Source organism: Lepisma saccharinum, chromosome 9 (genome assembly GCF_977018435.1).
Source record: "Lepisma saccharinum chromosome 9, izLepSacc3.1, whole genome shotgun sequence".
NCBI lineage: Eukaryota > Metazoa > Arthropoda > Insecta > Zygentoma > Lepismatidae > Lepisma > Lepisma saccharinum.
In genome coordinates, this window is record NC_139237.1 from 74638733 (window position 1) to 74654676 (window position 15944).

The 15944-nt window shown below is 37.2% G+C and overlaps 1 protein-coding gene across 1 annotated transcript in view; it reads left to right on the plus strand.

Annotated features, from left to right (window-relative positions):
- Positions 1-15944, plus strand: part of LOC145992482 (multicopper oxidase 3-like) — a gene marked incomplete at its 3' end in the record, with an annotated part of 30836 nt that continues 14892 nt past the window's right edge. The window contains exons 1-5 of the mRNA XM_083128864.1: positions 1-15; positions 2515-2623; positions 8142-8310; positions 10067-10187; positions 11197-11404. Of these exons, the coding sequence (XP_082984990.1) occupies positions 1-15; positions 2515-2623; positions 8142-8310; positions 10067-10187; positions 11197-11404 (622 nt within the window). The remainder of the gene's footprint in view (positions 16-2514; positions 2624-8141; positions 8311-10066; positions 10188-11196; positions 11405-15944) is intronic.

The window sequence follows — 15944 nt, forward strand, 5'->3', positions numbered from 1 at the left end:
ATGCCTTATGGTACAGTAAGTCTGCACCAAACACTTGAATATCTCTATTCTAGATCTGCCACACGAGTATAAACGTCATCTTGGAAATGGATTGCTGCAGATAAAAAATATTTTGCTCGTTTAGATTCACTTATACGAAACTTATCCCGCATACCATTGTGACTTTGATGACCACAGACAATACACCGGATGTGTGTTGGGCGTACAAATGACGAAGGAGTCTCGCGTGGCGAAATTGTTGACCTTGTTTTCATTGAAGTTTGTGCAGTTTCATTTTCATTGCTGTCAGGTTCTTCACATACTGTTATATCCTTTTCGGCCACTATTTAATCAAGATATATTTTTTAAAGTATACGTTTTATAGCACTGGACACTTCTTCAGCAGCCACACTTTTCAGTCTTTTCGCCACTATGTCATCTCTTATGTCGGCTGCTTCGTGTATTATTTTTCTACCATTAGCTGTGATAACTGTCTTGTTACTGTCCACAGTCTTACAAATAATGCACTTCTGCACATCAAACAATATATTTTGTTCTTCCTGTTGAACATCTGCCAATTTAGTTCCTACCGGTATCCGTCTTTTCTCATCCATTTTAATTAATGGTAGTTAACCTGTAAATAACAGAAACTATTATTAGAATTTTGAATTATATCAGTTCTGACAGCTCTATCAGCCTAAACATACAGTTAAGTAGGTCTCTTGTTTAATTGTGTAATAAAGGAAACCAAAATTATACTCTTGTCCCTGTAATGGAGTCCAGTCGACATTTTTCGAAAAAACAACAGATTTTCTGAAATAAATAACAATCAGACAACTTTGGGAATCGTTTTATTCGATTCCTCACCCTTCAAAACATATATTTAGACACCAAAATTATGACTTTAACGGTTTCAGGAGCGGAAATAAAAGCAAAATATTGTCGCTGTCGGCCATTTTGGAAAATGGCGTCTAAAACACCCGGTCCAGAATATGATGATGTCTACCAAGTTTTTCTGACTCTCCTATATGTATTCTACTAGGTTCCACTGGATAGACAAATCATAACTAAAATTTTTACGGGACTCTATTACAGGGACTGGATTATAGTTGCTGTAATGGAATTACAACAATTCCAACTAATTTCTGAGAGAAATATGAAGATGTAACTTTTCCTTGTAGCTACAAAAATTGTTTTCAGAATGTAGTGTCAACTGAAATCAAAAGATGAAACATGTCGAACATCAGCGAAGTTGAAGAATTCTTCTTGATAGGAAACAAAATTCTGGCTAGTAGAATTCCTGACGTATGCACTGTTTATATGCAGTATTTGATCCTACCTGTGAGCCCTTCATTACTTGAGAGGTTGTTTTCCAGGCTAAATTTTATCAAAAATTACTTGAGAAGTGCAATGACAAGATTGAGATAGAGCGAGATATAGTATTTTCATATTTTTATATACCTAATATAAATGTAGGCATCAATTAATATTTTGGAAAATATAGTTGTTTTTTTAAAAGAGTAGGGAAACTGAAAGTTGCGGCGGGGGCGCAGAGCATTTTAGTTACGCCACTGATCCCATCACTCAAATTTCGCTGCTTTTTCTAGAACACTGTTTTACAGTTTTTGCTTTTCCCTTTAACGGGTAATGAACGATTGGAGCTGACGGTTATAGATAAAGGCAGTGTGATATGCTGGTCGACGTAGAAAACTGAATTATTCCTGTTTTTATATTTAGCTATTGCATCACTTAGTGTTGCCAACATGTACTGCACAACTGTTGCTGGCTTTCTGTACATTTTCTTGTACTTTTGTAGTGAGTAAAATAGTATTATAATTAATTAGTCATATATTTTTGTAAGTTTCTTAACACATTTAGTGATTTATTTTACTAGAACCAGTAATACATTTGTTTCAGCTAGCATTTGTCATTAAATGCAGATTTAGGCTACTTCTTTCTTAACATGGCTAGACTCACTATTTCTATGACAGTCTCTAGGTTCGAGTCTTATGCCTGAATCACACGAGGCTAGATTTCCTGCTGGATTTCCCAGTTGGACTTGGCCTACTGTCGGATTAAAAATTATAGATACTCGAGTAGTTTTCGCTATCTTTGAAATTCTGTAAATCAATAACGGGTTGTCCGATCGTTATGAAAAAAAAAACACGTTATTTTCAATTTTGCCAAACAACTATTTCTTGGTATTGGATAGTCCTACAAATACAATATTGATCTTGTTTTGAAGCTCTTTGCATCTGTTTTTTAAAATCATTATCAATGTCAATTCACATTGCGAAACTGGTTTTATACAGATTTTTATTCAGCGAAGTAAAGCTGTACGCGGAACGTAGCAACATCACAAGCATTGACTCGCAGCGCTCACAGTTTCCGCTGTTCAAAGAACATCGCTGTGTGCTGTGTTGCATGCACACAGTTGGACTACAAGCTCCAGTATCTATAATTTTTAATCCGATAGTACTTGTGTGGTAGGGGAAGATTATTTCCATAATATCCCTGACTATTGTGCATTTTTAGCTTGGGAGCGAGTCACAACTCCCGAGGCAGCCAATCAACAAGCGAGCTACTGAAGTCATTCTAACCCAGCACCAATCGCTGACCCTCTTCCTCACGCTCCTCGCTGTCGGTAGGCTCACTAGCTAGACTCGCGCAGTCAGCCGGAGCTGTTCCGAAAATAATCTGATTGTACTTGCTCATTAGCTCGTTTTCGCCTCACTCGATACTAGTTGCTGTACTTGTTGGTAGACTTTTGCTCCCACAAGGTATTGTCCAGGCGAGGGACATGAGGTTGAATGTTGTAGGAGAATAGCCACTGTTGCTATTTTCCTTATAATTTCCAAAGTTAAGCATGTGCTAGAAATTGCCTCGAGATAAAATTTGGTAGTCAAGGTGTACTCTACATGCTATTAATGAACTTGGGTATGTATTCATATATTCATACACGAGATTCACAGGATTGATTCAAATACATACGATTCGCAGGATTTATTCACATAAAATATTTTGTTCAACAAAATGTGTTAAAATCTAATACAGTGATAATAATAAAGATTTTCATTATCGGCTAATCGCATATGTCGTGTACAAATCTCATTGATAACAGCTGCACCATCAGAACAAGCCTGCTTAGAACTCCCTATACTATTAACAACCATAGCAATAGTCACAAAAATAGGTGCCGTTGCATTTTACATCTAAATGTGCCTGTATAAATTCCTAAATAATAATGAACACGAATGCAACTCATTTGTCACTTTTTTATCGAGCACCGTATAAAAATAACCAACACTCGGAAAGCACAGACAAAACCCATTTTTCTCGCCAAACTCACAGATTCTTTACATGCCTAAACTTTCGCTCTGATTGCTGTTACCACAGCATCTAGCAGAAAGAGCCAGTCGCAATTAGAACATGGGCTTAGTCGTCAAAACCAGTCAAGCAGCCAACCGGGCAGCCATTATTTACAGCCAGGTAGCCAGTCCAGAGCTAACTATGGCATTCCTACTGGAAATCCAGTTCCATGAGATTCAGCCTTAAACCAGGGCATGGTTACTTTATTGTGTTTACTCGCTCATGTAATTATAGCTGGTCCTTGCATCCAGTTCTGCAGATAGAATTATCTTTCGGGATTTTATTGATTGAGTTGGTCTATCTCACTTCGCAATTCTGTCGTTTTGGCTAATCGCGAAGATGAAAATAAATTGAGATAACATGAAGATGAAACTGATGAAAGAACAATCACAAACGCAAGTGGATATGACACAACACAAAGACACGCAGAGAATTGGCTGGTCGTGAGTCAAGACGCCAGAGCCCCGTTAGTCTGCGAAATGCAGTCCAAGGTGTATTACGTTTGTTTCTTTGTTTAAGTTCGCTTAATGCACCGAGATGTTAATTGAGACTATATCTACAGTTTAAAGTTGGATTCGAATCACTACGTGCCTCCACTGACTATCGAACCCGGGACGCCGTACAGGGTGTACTGCGTGTATTCACCCAGGGGAAAGCAGTTTTGTTTTATTTGTTTTATTACTAGTATTGCAATCATAATTGAAATTGATGACAGAATGAAATCTTTCTTATAAAATGAAAAGTGGCATTTATATTCGGGGTGCCAAAATGTCGGTACAGGGAAGAGGAAACAATTTTGTTCCGAATCCTGACTTCAAGAACTGTTTTTTTCTGTATCCTGAACAATGGAGACATTGTGAATAGTTTTGTGTTACAAGTGATTAATTTTCAAAGTTTTATGCATTGGAAGACTCTGGTACTTCCTGGAATCGGCACTTCCCAAAAAATGCGAAAATCATCACTTTCAGGGAGAAATAGTGTGTAGAATTCCCGTCTCGAATACTGAGATTTTTTTTAGTTGAAATTCTGATCAAAAACTGTTTGTACCATATCATAATAAAAACAAGTGGCCGAGTCTTCTCAATTATTGCTGTAATAGACTGTCATACTAGATTGCTGCAGGAAGAGCATTTCGCTCGAGCGCCAAATAGTTCGTACAGACGACGCTAGATAGCGTACGGAATCAAGAGCTTCTTCCCTCCGGCGAATAACGCTCGAACAGGCAAAACGAGCGGCATACGCTTCCAGGCCAGTAGTGCGCGCATAACCTAATTTGTTTGTGGTACCTCAAACATGGATTGTGAGGTGAAATACGAAGTGAAATTGAAACTTAAGTTAACACAGTCATTATCTCCATGTTAAAATGTCCTTTAGTCTATCTTACGAATGCAGTGATATGTGTGAAAATTCAACAGATTATTCTGGGCTGAAACTGCCAGGACTGATATTTTACTCAAATGAGTCTACTGTTATTGTCACATTAAAATTATATAAGGCATCAGCATTGGTACTTTACATAATACGATTATATGGTAAGTTAACTACAGAGGGAAGGACAATTCATGTTGCATATATACCAGCACATCCAGGGTTCCATTATAATGAACTGGCAGATAAAAATGCTAAAGAAGCAAGAATTATGGATCACACAACGAATATATTATTATCATATACAGATATGTTACCAAGAGTTAAAAACAAAATTCAACAAGATTGATAGATAAGGGTTAAACAAAAATTGGCATATACGGGTCATTCATATACAAATGTACTAAATTTAAACAATAAGACTCCGTGGTTTTATACATTTAATATACCCAGAAAGTTTTTAGTTTTAATACTAAGATTGAGATCAGGTCACATACTTTTAAATCACCATTTATATAAAATTAATTTAGTCAATTCACCTATGTGTAAGTGCAATCTAGATCAGGAAGATGCTCATCATGTTATATTTCAATGTCCGCTTTATACCACTCAAAGGAATACCTCTCGCAACATCTCTATCCTCTTTAATATCGTCACCATATGTAACAATTGTATTTATCATTTTAAGATTTTTTCATGATATTAATATTGACATATGAAAATTGTAAATATTTAAAATATGTAACTTGATATAGTCACCAGATATAACAATTGTATTTATTATCAATTTTAGATTTTGCATGATATTGATGTAGATATACTATAATGTATATGAAAACTGTATATATATATATATATATATATATATATATATATATATATATATATATATATATATATATATATTCAAAATTTGTAATTTGATGTAACAGTATCATGTTACATGCATGACGTATGTTTAGGACACTTGGTGTAGAGCTGGTATACGGCTAAAACCAATAAAGTATGAATAAATGAATGGATGATATTCCATTGCGAACACTCGAGCGTGGGGCAGTCATAAACTGGTAGTTCGAAACTGAAAACATACTTTCTAGAATTACCAAGTTGCATAGTAGCCAAAACGGAAGAAGACATCTAAAGGAAAGTAAGAGGGACAATTAATTTTAAATGTATATCACAAATATTTTTCTGAGAACTATTTTATTTCTTATATCTATTACCTAAACATTATTATTTTTAATGTACCTCTACTTCCATATCTACGTAAGCCTCTTCTTTATTTATATACGTTGCCGGCCCCTGTAGCGGAGTGGTTATCACATCGCGCTACGATACCAGGGGTCCCGGGTTCGAATCCTGACCTGGGCATGGATATTTGTGAGGGTCCATTCATCAATTTAATCATATCATTCATCCCCATCTTCGCAAATTAGCCAAAAGTGGCACAAAAAAGCGAAGATAAATAAAGCAAGTCCAATCACAAATCACAAATTTATATAAGTTGATGTTACGTTATTCTATTTTTTCTTTACCTGTGAATTCTATTCTATTCGTGCTCAAACTCCAAAAACTAACTGTAGGGCACCAACAAAAGTGGGAGTGGCTGAAAGTAAGGCGCAGTTTTTTAATATGATTTATTAATTCTTGTGGGGAATCAAACATCAAATTTATTGTCAACTTGGAAATGTGTTAATAATTATCACATTGCTTGACTAATTAAATGCATCATGAAGAAAATCGAACGGTTACACGAACTCAAAGCCTCTCTGAGATTTCGAGGGCACTGATAAGAAACATCGAGTCATTATATACAGAGTTTGTTTTAATTTCATCTTATGCTTAGATAGGCTAATCGATACTGGAGATACACTTTAAAGTGGGATGTGAATCATTGTGCAACCGCTCCACCGAGAATCAAACCCAGGGCTATTTGACTACTCTATCTGGAAACCCCGTCTATACGGCGTACGCTTTTAGAAGGAACATGAGTTCGGCCAATACCCAGCCAGTGCTACTGCGCTGTTGCCAAACTAACTGCTAGCGCAATGGAAGGACAGAAGATTCGCGATGTGTCCATTATTTTGATAATGCATGCACAGTATATATGAGTACAATGAAATAATATAATGAATATTTCTACACAGGATTATAATATCATATCACTGTAGCATATACGAGAAACCCATACCTGAAAGAAGCTTGAAGGTATTTATTTATTAATCACCGCTCTCGTCGTCTTCCTCGGTCTCCTTGTCACTGATTTCACTCATTTCCGAGTCACTCTCCTGGAGGTTAATGATTAGATTTTGCACCCTTGGCGCCTGTGCTAGTGGTGCTAGGTTTCGAGACTGACATTATTTAAAATAAAAAGAACACAAGGAACACACACTATCGCACGAAAGGGCTGTATTTAATCTTTTCACAAACTGTTCTTCGTGTGCCACGAGTGAACGATAAGCGAATAATTTTACAACAGCCTTGCTACGAAAACGCTGAACTCAAAGTGACCCAGACTTTCAATGTTCGAGAACGCCCGGAACAATGAAGGGACATTGTTTATATCGAGACGAATTTAACACCCACAGTTTTCCCTAGACACAACAACTCAGCTGCGTCAACACGGTGGCAACGAAAAAAGCAGGCTGAAGGAAATGAAAGGTGTTTCCCTTGTTTCTTCAAGGAACGATAACTCCGGCTGTAGGCGACGGAAATTCATAGGATTTGGACAGTCAGGTTCAAAATGTCTTTCCCCATCTTATGATGAACCTTAAAGTGGCGAGTTTTATGAAAACTTCTTGCCGCAAGAAAAATACAAAACACGGCTTTTAACTTCTGCGCCGCAGTCTCCTAACTGTACAACGTTGCACTCCTACCATTGGCTAATCGCCACGCACACCCTCTGCGTGGCCCCGCCCGATATCGCTTCTAAAAGCGTGCGTTGTATAGTTCGCTACACTTTGTGACACCAGGTATAATGCAGGTGCACCCCAGTGTCAGGCTGGTGCAAGGAAATTATGTTCCAACCAAGTAGATGCTTGAGTTCAGAAGATTCAACAAATGCCTGTCTACTGCTTTCGATGTTCATATGATTGGCTAGTATGTACGACGTGGTCATACACCACACTGTACACCGCTCCAGGACGTAGTGTAAATGATGCAGACACCAAGTACACTACGTGACACCAGTTAAAAGAAGTAGACGACCCAGTGTTGCAACTTGTAACCACCTGGACGCAAGAGTGCAAAGAGAGTCAAAACGTGCAACGAACTAGACAGGGCTATAATAACTTTATATACTATTAATTAATTGTATCATATCATCTAAAACGAACTATTTTAGTGCAAGGAAGGAAGCCTATTTGCAAATTTTTCAAATTTTCTAAATATGTTCCGTTCAGGTAACTTTAGTCCTTTTTTTACAGGAGGATGCTCAGTCTATGGGCAGAAGAGTTCTAAGAATTGCCTCAGTATCAATAGCCACAGCAGAAACATCCCAATCGTCCCTGGGGCTGCATGCAAGAGGAACTGCACCGGAAGTCCCAGGAAATGCTACTTTAAGTTCTACATTGAGGACTATTCAACGTACACTGGGTAAGAATCGCAGTTACCAAAAAAAATTGCACATGTGAACAGAACACTGTGTTCAGCTAGGCGCAGAAAGGCTGCTTCGAATCCTTCTTTGAGGACTAAACAACATACGGAATTTAACTAATGAATGACGGAATGTAACAATAAGAAGTACTCGGCGAATGCTTCTAGTGTATAGCAAGGACAAAACTTTTTCTGAGATCACCAATCCCAGGAGAGGTAAATATTGTAGAACGAACTCCTCGTCTGTCTTATCACTAGATTTCGGATTTTTAGGTTCTAAAAAGTGTTCTTTTAGGTTCCTAGAATAGGTTCTAAAAATCCTAAAATACGTCCTAAAAATCTTAAGTTAGGTTCAAAGAATCTAGAAGTAGGTTCAAAAAACTTTGAAAAATGCTGATTAGGTATAGTCACCGGCAATGAAAATAGGACACCTATATCCTGAAATACGCACTATCTTGCATAACGTTATGTGTGTTGCGTAACCCTAAGGCAAATTCAGAACCTATCATTGGGAATTTGCTATTAAAATCCACTCTTCGCCGTATAGTTAGGCAAGAATCTTTTCCATGTTATCTACAGTCAAATTCCGCAATTTTGTCTGTCAGGATCATCTTATATGCTGATAATAATCTTTTAATAAAAACATAGTCAGTGGTGCAAACTTCAATGCTGAAATGTTAGTTTGCAAGGTGTGAATGCTACAAAGCACCGAAGTGACGCGAAAGTGAACAAGACGACACAGATCACACCACTTTGGATTGTACAGGTAAAAGTGGCACCAGACATTTTTGCTTTGTTTAAAGCTTTGAAAAATCACCTTGGACTTTGAAGAAGGGAAATCGACAGAGAGTACGTTTCAAACACGTTCGTCATTGAATTTTTTCATGACCAAACAAAGCAAATGCCTCTGTGTGACATAAAAATCCTGTAAAACGTTTAAAAATATATAAAAACCTAAAAAAAAGGCTTGATTTAGGCGTATAACCCTAATATAGTAGGTTCCAACAAGCAAAATAGTTTTTTTTTAGTTACTATAAAACTTCATTAGTTGTTGCGTTCTTTAACGAAACGCTGACGTAACTTATTATTTCTTACATACCTGTAAAAGAAAAAATAGGCTAAAAACCTAAAATCCGAGGTATAGTTATCACTTAATGTATGGAAGGATGATGTTCTGTGTAGGAAGCCGTAAATTTTGCTCAAGTTTGTCTATCCATATAAGTATAATACTGTATATCTCATCACAATGTCCATGACGACAATGCAAGGGAATGAATAAGACGTAAGTTGGGAAGCATCTCCTTCTTCATTGTGATAGGAATGTACATTCAACGCATTATTCTTCCTTCGACTTACAAACTCATGTCGTCTTCTCTGTAGTTCCGTCTTCAGTTTCTGGTCTCGAGTCTCCGAAAAGCACAATAATAATACGATGCTACGAGAACCAGTGTTTTTTATGCATGTATATATGTGCTTTTTTGTGCGTGTACAGAATATGCTATGTTTAAGTGTGTGTCTGTACTGTAAAGTCTTGTAGGCATCTCTTTCCGTCACGCGTCTATCTTTCAAAATCCCTATCGTTGCTATACCAACATCGTATTGAAATATCATTTCTTTCCGTCGCTGTTCCTGAGACGTCTGCGAGTTTAATCAGGTAAAACAAGTCCTATACAGCCACACAACCGTTCTTTCGTTGTTTTCCTGATTTGATCCACGTGGTGGAAAGTTAGTAACATTGAGTATTTCGTGCTTTCAGCGCTTGCAGGAACTGTACCTTCGTACAAGAAGACTGCCACGCTCCTCAGTGCATAACGGCAGATGGATTCGAGAAATCTTGCAAGAGCGTCAACAGGATGATGCCAGGGCCGGATATACAAGTAAGTTGCAATATAGAAGGTCTGTAAGTTCCCTGAGTTATGGAATGAGTAGGGCAAGGTTCAATTCAGAAAGGAAATCTAAATTTTCAGTGTCATCAGGGCTATGATTTCACTTGCATGCAAATCCTGGTTTTGACATTACATACAATGATAATTCAAAACGAAACGATTGATCACTCCATCTTCACCAACGAATGTCAAGGGTCTTACAATATTACAAATTCTGATAGAATTACAAGGATAAAAATAAGGTACTTATGAACACACTGAATATATTATTCTGCACAATTAAACTCTAATCAACACTCTAACTGTTGATGTAGGTCAATATTAATCACATGTGATATATCACTTAACAAGGAGATTGCATCAAAAACAGACATACATACTCCGCCTTTGTCTATTATCGATATCGCCATCGCAGTTCTCTGGTTGAAGTCTAGGTCAGGGCATACCAGAATCATCCCTCATCCTCATCGCGATCAGCCAAAAGTGGTAGAAAAGCGAAATAAAATAACCAAAATGCAAGAGCAGATATACTGTGATTAATATTATAAGAAAAACTCAAACAAGGAATCTCATGGCAGGCCAAATTGAAATTTCAAGTAGATATTTCAGTTTATTCGTTGCCGAAACAGAATCGTTGGAAGTACGCGTATATATCTGCTGTGACTACATGTGTCTGTGCTATTATACGAGCTTTGTATACCATATTATTAATTGATAGAAAGTTGAATGAAGATGTTGGATCTATTGAATTGACTCTGGTGTTGATGTCTCCCATTGACAACAAATATTGTTGTGATTTTTTTCGCTTCGTTGTATTATAATTAATAACTCAATCGAATTTCTAACAACTAGACTCTTGTTTACAAGATATGAGGTTAAACTTTTTCGAATCACAACTTTGAGGGCTTCGTATTATTACCAATCACGATTGCAGAATTCTGACACATGATTCCAGATCTCGAATAAATTGTCTTCGGAAGGGGTTTGCAATTTATCGTAGGTTTGTAAAGGCGACTCGGTGATCGTGGACGTCCACAACATGATGCTGGGTGCTGCAACGGCAATCCACTGGTACGGCATCTTCCAGAGAGGGACGCAGTTCATGGACGGGGCCCCGATGGTGACTCAGTGCGAGATTCTCGAAGGAACCGCCTTCAGATACGCCTTCACTCCAAATGCAGGCACCTTCTTCTGGCATTCTAATACAGGTAAGGACTTCCAGTGGGGAATTCACTGGTTAGCTCTATCTACATGTTTCTCAGATTTAACTACGTAGAGGTATCCATAGAGGATTGGTGAGAATTCTTGTTCATTGAGGTGGTGCAAAATGTAATTGTATACATTACTGACGTGAGGGTGTGGCGTAAATTTTCAAGACGTTCGATGGAAAACACCTGTTTATAATGCAAACCAAATTTTAAGTTAAAGAAACTTGCCTTAAAACTCGCCCACAATAGAACAGATGCTGAAAATCCTTCGTCATCCACATATACGATATCAACGGGCACCTTTTAGAAATTGATGACTTCCGGCGTCTTGAGGTTTCAGTACCGGTTATTTTGTCCATTGTCCCACACCAGGAGATAAAATAAACCTGGACAGAAAACAGCAGAAGATTGGGTTCTAACACTCTGTCATGAACATAGTTTAATAAATACCCTCATTTAGGTGGGTGGCCACCAACGATGTTGTTGTGATAAATCCGTCACTTTGTAATCAAAGGGTCTTGGGATATTCTCCAGTGTAGGCACATTGCACAGTAGGTTGGATCATACTTAAAACCATAGTTTTAGTCCCAATTATACTATCTGGGCATAAAGTGAAAACAAACTTTTTGTATGGCAATTGGACCAGAGGGTCGTAATACTTGTATTTTGTATTGTTTTAATTTTAACACCTTTGTTACAACGTAAACATAATGTTTCGAAATTCCTGATCTTTTCTCAAGATCTCTGAGTAATTTACGAGGTGAATTTTCCAGTTGAGTTCCAAATTACTGCAGAACAAACAATAAAAGATTGTTCAGTGCACAGGTCAGGTTGTGGTTCAGGGATACTACATGTTAAGTGGGCAATATATCTTTAGGTTGTGCGGGGAATCATCCTCCCGGTATTTCACTGTTGCCTTTCAAAGACCTTAATTTTTAGTCTTTGGTAACAAATACCACAAATTGACAAAAATTGGATTATGAAAACAAAATAGGAAAACGAAAAAAGTGTGCTGAGAGAAACGTGGCTACATTCATACAAGGGTACCTCAACTCCAACAGCCTGTAAAACAACTTACAAAAAAATCGGTTTTATTTGTGTCGTAGCAAACAAATAAATATCCTTGAAAGTTTCACTGGCGGGTAGTAGTATAGAATATACTATTACTGGGCCACAAAAGTATGACCCCCCCTCAGATTGGTTTGTCTACACTTAAAACTATGTCAAGATTCTTATATAAGCTTATTGCCTACAGTGTGCTACTCTGTCGAATCCAAGAATTTAGTAATATAGCCCTAGGGGATTTCCCGTGAAAAGTATGACATCCCTCAGATTGATTTGGCTACACGTACAAAACCTGCATCTGTCAGATTGTTGTCCATAGGATCGTAAAAAAATATGGCCCTCTTGGCTTTGTTTTGGCTATACTTAAAACTAAGCCAAGATGCTCATATGAGCTTATTGCCCTTAGTGTAATACTCTGTAAAATGTAATCTTATTAGCTACATCTACACCCACACCCACTCACACCTACACCCACACACATTTACTTCCGGTCTACTTCCGGTCCACTTTTGGTCCACTTCCGGTTCACTCCCGGTCCACTTCCGACCCACTTCCGGTCTACTTTTGGTTTACTTCCGGTTTACTTGACAGACACCTGTAGGTTTTTCCAGTTTTTTAAAGTATATAGTTTTATTAAGTATATAGTTTTTTTATTTGAGTCCCCAAAAATTATATATAAATACCAAAACCAAAAATAGTAACAGACTAAGTATACACACTAAGTTTACAAAGCACACTGCTGAACCCAACTGATATTTTGTATTTAGTATATAGTTTTTGATTTGAGCACCAAGAAATTACATAAATACCAAAACCAAAAATAGTAACAGACTAAGTATACACACCAAGTATACAAAGCACACTGCTGAACCCAACTGATATTTTGTATTAAGTATATAGTTTTTGATTTGAGCCCCAAAAAATTATATATAAATACCAAAACCAAAAATAGTAACAGACTAAGTATACACACTAAGTATACAAAGCACACTTCTGAAGCCAACTGATATTTTGTATTTAGTATATAGTTTTTGATTTGAGCACCAAGAAATTACATAAATACCAAAATCAAAAATAGTAACAGACTAAGTATACACACCAAGTATACAAAGCACACTGCTGAACCCAACTGATATTTTGTATTAAGTATATAGTTTTTGATTTGAGCCCCAAGAAATTATATATAAATACCAAAACCAAAAATGCCAAATCAGAAATATTATAATCAATGCGATAAGAATATATCTAGCCCTAATTGGGCTAAGCACCAACGTAATTGTGATCCTGAGAAACGCAAAATGCCCACTAAAATATGCGCAAAATGCCATAGAAAATTTAGCATGGCATATAGGCGCTTTTTCCGCACAACTATCTACATCGTCCCTACAGCCATCTACATCTTCTTCTGGTCTAAAAAGAAAGCTTGTTACATCTGATAATACTAGACCAGCAAAGCAGCCATGCAAAGCACCCATTGATAGTAGTTTCAATGGTCAACAAAGGGATTACCGTTTCGTATCAGAGCCAAAATGTGATATTAAGAATTTTTTGAATAGTATAAATTTCGATGTGCAGGCTATTCTAAACGCAAAAAACGGCTCTTATAAGCTATCCCTCAAATTGTATACTCAATATAAGAAACCAAACAGTACAAAATTTACACAGCCCCACATAACAAAAACTGTACCTGTATACTCAAATACAAACTTAGACGAAATACTAAGCAGGTTGATAGACCAATTTCTTATCAAACATTCTGAGTTTGCTGCTAAAGAATCAGGATGGAGTCTTCGTGGATCTCCACACAGGCTCTATGTTAATATTTCTGAATTCAGACCTCCACAAGGTTCTACATATCTGCCTTTACCTGACAATATCAAAAACAAAAAAGCCGTGGTTAACGTAGAAAATACCGACCAGAAATGCTTCTTGTGGTGCATTTTGGCTGCTTTGTTTCCAGTTCTAAATAATCCACAGCGAATAAGTCATTATAAACAGCATGAACATGATTTTGATGATGCTATGGATGGCTTAGAATATCCAATGTTTGTCCAGAATATCGATAAATTTGAAAAAGAGGCCATAAATAGCAATGGCCGACCATTATCTATTAATGTGTTTTCTGCTGATCGTGGCGATTGCTTGATAGAACCTCTTAGAATCAGCAAACTTGATGATGACTCTGCTGTCCCGATCGACCTGCTCTTAATTGATAGAGACGGTACATACCATTACACTCTGATACGCAATATTCAGGCTTTAGTCAGAAAACAACTAGGCAAATCCAATACAATATACAAGTTGGGTCGAAGATGTTTGACTGTGTTTGATGGTCAAAAAATAGTAAATGGTATTTATGAAAAGAATATCAAAACTGCTAAAAACAAGTTGTTTGAACATTTAAAATACTGTGGCAACCATAAATCTGTTCATATGGCTATGCCTAAACCAAACTAAAATGCCAAATTCAAAAAAATCGAAGCCTTGTTTCGGCACCCAGCATATATAATCTGATTTTGAATCAAATCTCAAACCGCTTGCATTCTGCAGCCCAGATCCCGAAGAGTCTTCAAGTACACCGTGTCAGCTACATGAACCTTCTAGTTTTTGTTATGTGGTTGTACAGGATGGTGTTATTAGTAAAGCACACTTATACATGGGGCAAGATGCTATCAAAAAATTTGCACGTAAAATAGAAAATGAGTGCCATCGCATAGCCTATGATATATTATTAAAATCAACACCTATGCTGCATTTAACAGAGGATGAGAACGAAGATTTCAACCGTGGACGAAGATGCTCGGTATGCAATTCTGAATTTTCGAACACAAATAACAAGGTGCATCACCATTGTCATACAAGCGGCAAATATGAAAAGGCTCTGTGTAGTAGCTGTAATATTAAGATCCGGAGACCAACATTTGTCCCGATATTTTGTCACGAGGCATCCAATTATGATTTTCATCATCTGATCAGATACGAGGGGTTTGACAAGCAGGATTTAGATATTTTAGCAGAAAATGACGAAAAATATATTGCTATTAGCAAGATAATCAATGTTAATGGCGGGCCTATACACTTAAGATTTCTAGATTCATACAGATTTCTGTCGGTTAGCTTGGCTACTCTGGCTGGCCAATTATCTGATGCCCAATTCAAAATCACATGTGACATGTTTACAAATTTGGACCTAAAATTGATTAGGCGTAAGGATGTATACCCATACGACTATGGTACCAATTTTTCCAAATTTGACGAGTGTGCTCTGCCACCGCAACAAGAGTTCTACAGCAAACTCAGAGCATCAGGAATTAGTGATGATGATTATTGCCATGCCCAGTTGATGTGGACCAACTTAAAATGCCAGAAGCTTGGTGATTATCGTAAGAGAAACTTGTTACTTTATGTGACGCTCCTAGCCGATGTACTTGAAGCATTTAGAACATCATCGATGCAAAATTATGAGCTAGGCCCG